General features: G+C 36.1%; 1 protein-coding gene across 1 annotated transcript; it reads left to right on the forward strand.

The window, feature by feature from the left end:
- Nucleotides 1–2,628: 2,628 nt before the first annotated feature.
- Nucleotides 2,629–7,800, forward strand: LOC108321426 (protein NRT1/ PTR FAMILY 4.6). The gene is made up of 5 exons (XM_017553171.2): nt 2,629–2,709; nt 2,796–2,898; nt 2,977–3,194; nt 6,046–6,477; nt 6,582–7,800. Exons 1-5 carry the CDS (start codon nt 2,707–2,709, stop codon nt 7,518–7,520), a joined length of 1,695 nt encoding a protein of 564 aa, XP_017408660.1. The 5' UTR covers nt 2,629–2,706; the 3' UTR covers nt 7,521–7,800.
- The last annotated feature ends 3,565 nt before the right edge of the window (nt 7,801–11,365 follow it).

Here is an 11,365-nt window from a genome sequence, read left to right on the forward strand (position 1 = left end):
TCCTTTCTTACCATTTTCATTCTCACTGCAATCCAAACAAACCTAGGATTCACCTCTAGAGCATTCTTACGAGAAAATTTTAAAAAATAATACTAGTGCAACATTTACTTAAACAAGTGGATGAGAATTATGTTTTTGGACTATATCCAAATTTTAATAAAAATAACTTTCGCAATAATTAATATAAGCATTTTTCATTAGATTCAGTCCACTTGTACTATAATGTTAATGTAAACTTTAATTCATTTAATGTAACTTTAATTCATTTAGCGCGTTTAACTTTTTAAAAATAAAGATGAATTGGTATATCAAAGTAAAAACAAAATTGAAATAAAAAATTTATACTGAGACTATTAGACCCCATTAAAACACACCCAAAACCCGAAGTAGTGGGATTCATGCGCCAAGAAGTGAGTGAGCGTCTCAGTTAAGGGAAAACAGGTGGTTGCAAGGGAGTGGTCGTTCGTTTTGAACGACGACAATATTTAAGGCAAAATTTCAAATGTCGTGCCACTTCTCTGCATGCCTTTCTTCTTCCCCACCCTACTGAAACCATTTTCTCCTTCTTCTCTCTAAAATCTCCTCCTTCTCTCTAAGAGGTCTTAACCATTTCTTCTTCCGATCACCTCTTAAGCACCGTCTGAACACTCCCAGCGTCGAGGGCGTTCGTTTGAACCGATCAGTTTTGGATTCTGGACTGGTAAGTTCATCTCTCTCACCCGAGTGGTTTTTCTGTACATGCAAACTCAGTTTTTGGTTACATGAGTTCCTTAACACATTTCTGAACGCCTTTCTGGTCTTTCATTTGGTTAGTTTCGTAAATCATGATCGTAGTCTTCTAAGAGATTGGTGGTGAGCTATTTTGTTCAAATTGTGAACGTTCGATCACACTTAGAGGTAAGAGAAGCTTATATAATTTGATTTAAATTCTTGTTTGAACGTTGACATGTTTGCATGATACGTTGTTTGATTATTTGATGAATATGAGATATGTGTGTACTGCTTGTTTGGACGTGTGGATGGATGAATGATGCATGTGGTGAATTGAGTTGAGATAGGGATTGATTGTCAACTGTAGTATTCTGAGTAAAGGTGGTAATCTGGTCGAGCGTCCGTCTATATTAGGTTCTCTTATACAAGGAATTACGGTAATAACGAGTGTGTTATAATATTATAATGTAAATATGAGTAATCAGCCTAAGTGTAGTTCTCCTTTAGACTTCCTGAACAGTTTAGTTAACGTGTCATATACTACTAAGGTCGTAGACGTTATCGTTCTTTTCATTCAAAATAAGTGGTGGCTCAATTGTATATATATATATATATATTCATTCGTTTTCTGTGAGTTTATTAGCGATCGGTCTTGGACCAATCTTTCAGTTTCAGTAGCGCTCGTTCCTGATAAGCACTTGGTCTTGGACCAACGCTCGTTCAAAAGTGTTTGGTTTCTACAGGGTTCGGTCTTAAAACAAGCGCTGGGTCTTATTTTCTGTAATATAGTATTATTGTGCTTAGAATCAGAGTCTTTATTCAAACTAGATAGTGTTCGTTAATTCATAGTTTCTCATCAGTATTATTATTTAGTATAAGTCAGTGTTGGTCTTTAAAAGGTGTTCGACCTAGAGTCTTAGTACTCGGCCTAGGCTTCGTGGCGTCCGGTTTGAACTCTTAGGAGTTTTTTTATTAAAGTAGATAAGTAGCGCTTAGTCTGGTTAGTTTCTAAAAAGCGTTATTCCAGTCGTACTTGGGCTATGATAAGAGCGTATGATCTTATTTCATTTGAATGTATGGATGATTAAGTATGAGGAAAAATTGAGATGTGATGTGTATGAAATAGTTGATTATGAACGAGTATTCCAAGGAGGAATATCTCAGAAAATGGTTATTGATTGGTAAAGTATGAATGTGGGCAAAGCTTAGCAGGCGTTCATCCTGATATTCCATGATTACTCGTTCTCATGTAGAGAGGAGTAAGTCACGTGTGGGAATGGCAGGAGGTCCTAGTCCATAAGGTTAACTTGGACGGAACAGATCAACCTCGGGTGGCAGCTGTTGAGGGTATCCAGTTATTACATCACCCGGGTGCACAAACGACGTAGCTACACAGGATTCATACAGTCCGGACAATCAGAGTCATGTGGTCGTTATTTATATGCATGGATGTATTAATTATGATGTGGTCGTTGTTAGTTTTGTTATGAATGTTATATGTTGTGATTGAATAAATTAAATTACATAAGTTTACTCTATTTATTATTTTTGTCTGTGTTGTGCGTCCTGTCGTTGTCCTGTTGCAAACCTAGGATTCACCTCGTGAGCATTCTTTCGAGAAAATTTTAAAAAATAATACTAGTGCAACATTTACTGAAACAAGTGGATGAGAATTATGTTTTTGGACTATATCCAAATTTTAATAAAAATAACTTTCGCAATAATTAATCTTAGCATTTTTCATTAGATTCAGTCCACTTGTACTACAATGTTAATGTAAACTTTAATTCATTTAATGTAACTTTAATTCATTTAGCGCGTTTAACTTTTTAAAAATAAAGATAAATTGGTATATCTGTCCATTTTTAGAATATAGTACAAGTGTGCTGCAATTGCAGCAATAAGTGTGTTGTCATTGGAGCTATAAGTGTGTGCCACTGCAGACCTCTGATTCGATCACTTCTTCTCACAAAGCTGAAAGGAAGAAAGAGAATTATGGTGGGTCTGCTTTCTCTTTCACTCTTCTGTCTCTCTCTTTTTTCTCCATTAGTTTAATTTACAGTTTCTTTCCAATTCATGAACAGGAAGTAGAACAAGCAACCAGATGGGAAGGGTATGTGAACTGGAGGAACAAACCTGCTCTTAGAGGCCGTCACGGTGGCATGCTTGCGGCCTCCTTCGTTTTGGGTATGTCTCTGAGACTTTTCTAATCATTACAGTTCATGATATCACAGAACCCTAATATGAAAGTGTGTGTTTGTGCAGTGGTGGAGGTACTGGAGAGTCTTGCGTTTGTGGCGAATGCAAGCAATTTGGTGTTGTACATGATTAAGTACATGCACATGTCTCCTACAAATTCTGCAAACAGTGTCACAAATTTCATTGGAACGGCCTTCCTCCTTGCCCTCCTTGGTGGTTTCTGCTCTGATGCTTTTCTCACCACTTATCAAACCTTTCTCATTAGTTCAGTTTTTGAATTCCTGGTATGCACCCTGTTCTACCCTATACCTACTTTTCCTTCTATTCCATTTCACCATCTTTCCCTTTTTACTTGCTTTCTTTTTGTTGGAATGTTCGCATCCCCACCACCAACATCCTTTTCCCTTCTTCTGTGTCTTACCAAGTAAATATAATATTTATTGTGAGTTATTTTCTAAATATAATACATTTTCTTAATAAAATATTTAAAAGATTTTCTGTTTACTCGTTTTATTTGGGATGAAAACATGCAGGATGGAAAGCATGTGAGTTTGTTTATGTCATTTCTAAATTAAACGTTTATCTTCATTCATTTTTATTTATATATTCACGTAGTGTACACGTTATCTTTTTATTACATCCTTACATATTTGAGGAATGTCAATGGATTTTAATGGTGTTATTAATGATTATTTGAATTCATGCCTTCATTAATTATTATTATTATATATTCATTTACTATATTTATGAGCTTTGTTTTCATATACTAATTGTTAGTAAACATTTGAGGAATGATAATAACTTTAGTGATATTATTAATTATTGCAATATTTAATAATTAATCATTTCTAAATTAAAAGTTTATCTTCATTTTTATTTATATATTCAAGTACTGTACAAGTTATTTTATTCACATTTTTATTTATTACATCCTTACATATTTGAGGAATGTCATTAATAACTTTTTATCATTTATATTTTTACTGTTTCAAATAATATTTTACTTTATTTAGTGTGATGTGAAAACGAAAATGATACAAAAATGAAAAATAAAATAAAAATGATGATATTTCTATATTTTTTAAAAATAAATTAAACGATATATAAAAGAAACAGATGAAATATTAATTCATTTATTATGTTCATGAATTTTATTCTGCTATACTAAATAGCATATTTATTTTAGTGTAATAAATAGTGTTCAAATGAAAATAAATAATATATTTGTTCATGAAATAGTATATCGTATATTTGTTTTAGTGTAATAGATAGTGTTCAAATATTAATTTTTTATTATTATCTAATGTCGTATACTTGTTATAAATATAACAAAAATTACTATAATAATTTTTTATGATAATTTTTTTAATAGTTAATAAATATTTATTAGTATTTTTAATGTATCTTTTGAGGATATTAAAAATAAAAATTTTATGTAAATATATAAAAAAATACTTATAATATTTTCATATTTACACATTAATTGCCTTGTTTCTTGTTTAATAATAATAATAATGATAGTAATGATAATAATGTTATACTCGTGTGTTTTTAATTTGCCTAATATAAATTCGGTATGTTTTCAATTATTGTAAATATTTATCCATTAAATAATTTTAATACATTAATTTGAACTTATAAAAAATGAGATGACTCTTAGGGCATTTCCATAGGAAGATTTATGCCAAGGGTTAAAAATTTAACATCTAAGTTTTGTAAAATCTCCTCATGAATTTTACAAGATATTTTCATTACACTAGTTTATTGGGACAAAATTTTTAAAAAAATTGTATTTTAAATAAGACTGTAAGTCATGAAAATAAAATTTATTCTCTCTTTAATTAAATTTCAATTTCTCACAAAATTTTATAGTTTTAATGTCTTTATTAACTTTTTTATATTTTTTAATTGGGTATTCGTAGGTTGTTTTTTTTTTTTTTGCATGACATCTTACTTTCTTATTTATATGTATTAAGAAATGTAAGGGTTTTTAAGTTAATATGAAACAATATTAAATATCAACTATAATTTTATTTTATATTGATCATAAAATTTACATTTTTAAATATATAGAGACAAGACGACAATATGATATAGGAAAATACTCACGTCACTTAATTAATGAAAAAGGTTAAATGAAAATAATTCAATTGAAAAAAATCTGAGTATAATTTATATAGAACAAATTTAATAGGAACTAATTAAAAATACGTAAATTTAGAAACTTTAAACTTAGTTAAATCTTTATTCTTTTTATATTCTGAAAACTTCAATAACTAAATAGAATGTTAATAAGTATGAATGTTATACTCTGCTATTAAACTAAAAGTGTTAAAAGGGTCTTCAAAATAATGAGACTGAAACCTAAGAAGATAAATAAAAACATTTAAATTAATTTTGCAATGGATATACCTAAATTGATGAAGGCAAGCGTGGAGGCTTCTAAGAGATCTACTGCTAGCTATATATATAGTAGTAGTAGCTAAGGTAGACAAATTTGGTGAAATCTAGTGTAGTTAAAAATTGCTTGGTGCCAAAGCTAAAATGTTTTTCAATTACCTTAAGTCTATCTACAAACTCTTTTGAATGAATATTGTCAATTTTAATTTACACTTTCCTATATTTCATATTATAGAAAAAATTCACACACATTTTTTTAATAAATTTTGCGGAATGATAATTATAGCTCCTTTAAAAGATATTTTTTATAATTTTATAAGACAATTTAACCTGGAATGACAACATAATTTGTTTTAATATTGTTAATATATAACAAGTTAATTATTTCATTTTTCCCATAAAAATCTTTAATTTTATTAGAAATTTTTATTGCATTTTATTTTATTAAGTGGTAATCAATACATTTTTTAACTAAAATGAGAAAAAATAGTGCTAATTTATATTATTGTGTATTTTTAAAACAAAAATGAAGAGTTATTTAATTTAACAAGATTTCAGGAGAAGAGGTAAATAAATTTTTCCTCTTGGTATAAAATTTCAATTAAGTCGATAAAGATAGAAAAATAGGTTGTTATGTGGTGGATAAAGATTGAAGTTTTGTTATACATTATTAGATTATAGTAGTTCACATGTATATATGTATATCATTCTTAGTGATGCAATTTGTGTGTGCAGGGATTGATTCTGCTTACTGTGCAAGCTCACGTGGCTTCACTGAGGCCAGCAGCATGTGAGGCAGGCACCCCATGCCGTGAAGTGAGTGGTGAAAAAGCAGCGATGCTGTTTGCTGGGCTTTATTTGGTGGCTCTTGGAATTGGAGGGATCAAGGGTTCACTGCCACCACATGGTGCTGAGCAATTTGATGAGAGCACCCCATCTGGAAGGAAGCAACGATCAACCTTCTTCAACTACTTTGTCTTCTGCTTGTCTTTTGGTGGCCTTCTTGCTTGTACATTTGTGGTGTGGCTTGCAGACAACAAAGGTTGGGAATGGGGTTTTGGAATCCCTACCATAAGCATTTTTGTATCTATCCCTGTGTTCTTGGCAGGCTCTTCTACTTATAGGAACAAGGTCCCTTCTGGAAGTCCACTTGCCACCTTTTTCAAGGTACTATAATGTTCTTATTGAAGAGAAGCTGTTTAAGACACCTGAATGTTTTTCTTTTTTTCCCCTAATAATCATGGATATGCTTCCTGGTTTTCACGAAGCAGGTACTGGTTGCTGCTACACTTAATGGTTGCTCCAGCAGAAACTCTGGCAGTGTAGTAGTGAGTACAACTTCAAGTCCACGTAACGAAAACAAGGAGAGCGAAGCCCTAACAAATAGCCTAAAATTTCTCAACAGAGCAGTTGAAAGCAACCCAAAGTATTCATCAATCAAATGCACTGTGGAACAAGTGGAAGACGTGAAGATAGTGTTGAAAGCACTACCCATATTTTTTTGCACCATTATGCTAAACTGTTGTCTGGCTCAACTAAACACTTTCTCTGTTGAACAAGCGGCAACTATGAACACCAGACTTGGTTCCTTAAAGGTGCCACCAGCCTCCTTGTCAGTTTTCCCTGTGGTCTTCATCATGATCCTGGCACCAATTTACGACCTAGTAATCGCCCCGTTTGCAAGAAAATTGACCAAAACTGAGATGGGAATCACTCACCTCCAAAGAATTGGATTTGGATTAGTCCTCTCAATATTTTCCATGGCAGTGGCAGCGGTTGTTGAAGTAAAGAGGAAAAGGGTGGCCATAAACTCAGGTCTTGTGGATGATGCAACCAAACCACTACCCATCTCATTCATGTGGGTTGCTCTTCAATACTTGTTCCTTGGTTCCGCTGATCTTTTCACCTTTGCTGGGTTGCTGGAATTTTTCTTCACAGAGACGTCGATTAGGATGAGATCTTTGGCCACATCACTCAGTTTTGCCTCTTTGGCTGTGGGATACTACTTAAGTTCAGCAATCGTGTCAATAGTAAACAGTGTCACTGGTAACATCTCACACAGACCATGGTTATCTGGTGCCAACCTTAACCACTATCATCTAGACAGCTTTTATTGGCTTCTGTGTGTGCTAAGCGTGTTGAACTTCTTACATTACCTGTTTTGGGCCTTCAGATACAAATATAGAGGGATAGGAACCGCAAAAGAATGAAGAAAACTAAGGGGATCGTTTCAAATTGTTCAAGGCCATGGATCAAAATCTTCTCAAACCAGTTCTGTAGCTTTAATTAATTAGCACTAGCATCCAAACCAGTAGAAATCGAATAGGAAGGAGAGATGCATTATTATGTATTAATAAAGATATTTAGATAACTTGTATGGATTTTCATCTTTAAATTTTAATATTCTCATTGTAAAATTTGATGAAGACGGCAGTGCTGCAGCTTAGATGTGCTAGTTTTTTTCCGAGGACTCGTATTATTTGGAAGAACTTTTGAGTGTTTAAATTTTTAATTGTCCCATAAATTCCAGGGAGAAATTCTAATACTCTAGTCGGAAATTTCGCACTATTCTAAGGATGATTGTAATCCTTGATTAACTCTTGACTACTTTTCCATATTATGCATGATGACGTCTTTATTATATATGCATGACGTATATAATTGGGATGTTACATTAATGGTATCAGAGCAGTTTTTGTTCTTAGAGGATCCTGTAGGGTATATGTGTGCCGTGCTTGTGCTGTGTACTCTTAGCCTTGTGTTGGATGATTGTCCTTGTTTCCTTGGGTTGGACTAATGGTGTTTTCTCTGTATAAGCAGAAAATGGCACCTAGACCACCACCACCTCCTCCTTCTCAGCCTGAGCCTTCTGAGAACACCGTAAGACTGGAGGCTGTACTTGAGGCTATGCAACTTCAGAATGCTGCTTTGGTGCATCAAAACACCATCGCTCTTCAAAACTTAGAAGCTGCAAGAGTGTCAGCTGAAGACACTCAGAAGTTCCTAAGGGAAATGATGGTTAATGGAAGACCTATTCCTGATGTTTCTGCCCCTATTACCATTCCAGTCAAGGAGTGGAGTTTGGAGAGTTTTCTTCAACACCATCCCGACAGGTTTACTGGCAAATGCAGTCCGGATGAGGCCGATCATTGGTTCCAAGATATGGAGCGAATTTACGAAGCCAAAGGGTGTCCGGATGAGAAGAAGCTAGCCTACACCCAGTACTTGCTGACAGGAGAAGTTGGACATTGGTGGAACAGTGTGAAGATGATCTTCGAGAGGAACGAGACTCCTATCACTTGGGAGTTGTTCAGAATTAAATTCTACACTGAATACTTTCCAAATAGTGTCAGGTTTGCTAAGGAGGTACAGTTTCTTGAGTTGACTCAGGGCAACAGATCGGTATCGGAGTATGCAGATCGTTTTAAACACCTGCTTCGCTTCAACACCATGTCAATAGATGAAGAATGGCAGTGTCGCAAGTTTGAGAATGGCTTGAGGAAGGATATAAAGTTACTAGTAAAAGGATTATGCATTAGAGAATTCTCCGTTTTGGTAGAGATGGCCCGTGATATGGAAAAGACTAAGGGAGAACCAGAGGGACCTCAGAGACAACAAAACCAGCCACTTAGGGTTGGCGGACCTGTGATATCCCGGGGAGGCTCCAGTTCTAGAAATACCTCTTTCTCTAGACCCTCTTACTTCGGGTCCAGGGGTTCTTCCTCTCAGTCATCGGGGCAATCCAGTTTTGCCAGTTCCGTTAGATGCTTCAAGTGTGGTGGACCACACCTCCAGATGTCTTGCCCTCAGTTAGAAGGGTATAGGAGGTGTAATATCTGCAGGCAAGAGGGACACTATGCCAGAGACTGTCCTACTACTAGGAGGGTAGGACCACAGCCACGCCAGGCTGACAGATCTATTCAGAGGGGTGGACACAAACCTCAGGCAACCGGGATAGTCTATGCATTGACTAGGGCTGAGGCAACCAGTGCAGGTAATTTAATTGTCAGCAGTTGTTTGTTATTTGGAGCTTCATGTGTGACGTTGTTTGATTCGGGGGCGACACATTCTTTTGTGTCTAAGGCTTGTGTGGAGAGGCTTGGTTTAGTTGTCAGAGAGCTTCCGTGTGATCTGGTGGTGTCTACACCAGCAGCTGGGTTAGTCAAGACATCTAATGTGTGCTCCAGATGTCCTATTGAGGTAGAAGGGCGCAGGTTCAGAGTGAACCTTATTTGCTTACCTCTGCAGGGGCTAGAGGTAATTCTGGGAATGGATTGGTTAGCAGCCAATCGTATTCTTTTAGATTGCGGTGGTAAGAAGTTAATATTTCCCAAAGAAGATGAAGACTTATCATTATCGCTCGGTGTATTGAGGAAGGACATCTTCGAGGGTGTCAGTTTCTTCCTAATCATGTTTCATATGGACGAGACTTCTAATTTAAACTCTTTATCGCTTGGGGACCGGAGTGTAGACCTTCTGGTTGTGAAAGAATTCATGGATGTTTTCCCTGAAGAAGTTCCTGGTTTACCTCCTCCGCGAGAAGTGGAGTTCTCTATTGATCTGGTTTCAGGAGCAGGACCAGTATCCATAGCCCCTTATCGGATGGCACCAGCTGAGCTGGCTGAGTTGAAGAAGCAGATTGAAGAACTGTTAGAGAAACAGTTTATCCGGCCGAGTGCTTCGCCGTGGGGTGCGCCAGTGTTGCTAGTAAAGAAGAAGGATGGTAGCTTAAGGTTGTGCGTTGACTATCGACAGCTGAATAAGTTGACGATCAAGAACAAGTATCCATTGCCGAGGATCGATGATCTGATGGATCAATTGCACAGAGCTACGGTATTCTCCAAGATTGATTTGAGGTCGGGTTACCATCAAATTTTAGTGAAAGCCGATGATGTGCAGAAGACGGCATTCAGGTCCAGGTTTGGCCACTATGAGTATGTGGTTATGCCTTTTGGTGTGACTAATGCTCCAGCCATATTCATGGACTATATGAATCGAATTTTCAGACCATTCTTGGACAAGTTTGTGGTGGTGTTTATAGATGACATACTTGTCTATTCTAAAACTCGGGAGGAACATGAAGATCACCTTAGGACAGTGCTTGAAGTGCTGAGAGAAAGAAGATTGTATGCCAAGCTGTCCAAGTGTGAGTTTTGGATGGAAGAGGTTCCTTTCCTTGGACATGTGATTTCAGCTGGAGGAATTGTTGTTGATCCCGCTAAGGTGCAAGCAGTACTTTAGTGGGAGAGACCTAAGACCGTTACAGAAGTCAAGAGCTTTGTGGGTCTAGCGGGCTACTATCGTCATTTTATTGAGAACTTTTCCCGGATTGTGGCGCCGTTGACACAACTGACTAGGAAGGATCAACCTTTTGTTTGGACAGATCGTTGTGAGACTAGCTTCCAAGAGCTAAAGAATAGGTTGACTAGTGCACCAGTTTTGGTTATCCCTGACACAGGTAAACCTTTTGAGGTTTTTTGTGATGCCTCTCATCAGGGATTAGGGTGTGTACTGATGCAGGAGAAGAAGGTAGTGGCATATGCATCAAGACAACTCAAGGTTCATGAGAAGAATTATCCCACTCATGACTTGGAGTTGGCAGTTGTGGTATTTGCTTTGAAGATTTGGAGACACTACCTGTATGGCGCGCAATTTTAGGTGTTCAGTGATCACAAGAGCCTGAAATACCTCTTTGATTAGAAGGAACTTAATATGAGGCAAAGGCAATGGATGGAGTTTCTTAAAGATTTTGACTTTGATCTCCTTTATCACCCTAGGAAGGCTAATGTGGTAGCGGATGCATTGAGCAGGAAGTCAGTGCATATTTCAGCCTTAATGGTCAGAGAGCTAGAGTTAGTAAAAAAGCTTCAGAGATTTGAGGTTGCAGGTAGAATTTGAAGCTCACAACATCAGATGCAGTAATTTGGTGGTGTCCAATGACTTGTTGAAGCATATTAAAGAAGATCAGTCGAAGGATGTTGAGCTCCAAACGTCCTCCAGTTTGATTGGGACTGAACAAGGAAAAGATTTTGCCTTGGGGGCTGATGGTATCTTA

The sequence above is a fragment of the Vigna angularis genome, chromosome 1 (genome assembly GCF_016808095.1).
Source record: "Vigna angularis cultivar LongXiaoDou No.4 chromosome 1, ASM1680809v1, whole genome shotgun sequence".
In the NCBI taxonomy this organism is placed as follows: domain Eukaryota; kingdom Viridiplantae; phylum Streptophyta; class Magnoliopsida; order Fabales; family Fabaceae; genus Vigna; species Vigna angularis.

Bases quoted from the DNA above. Each gene is read 5' to 3' on its own strand.
- LOC108321426 (XM_017553171.2), top strand. The intron at 2,899-2,976 runs GTATGTCTCTGA...GTGTTTGTGCAG, and splicing joins TGCGGCCTCCTTCGTTTTGG to TGGTGGAGGTACTGGAGAGT. The intron at 3,195-6,045 runs GTATGCACCCTG...TTGTGTGTGCAG, and splicing joins GTTCAGTTTTTGAATTCCTG to GGATTGATTCTGCTTACTGT.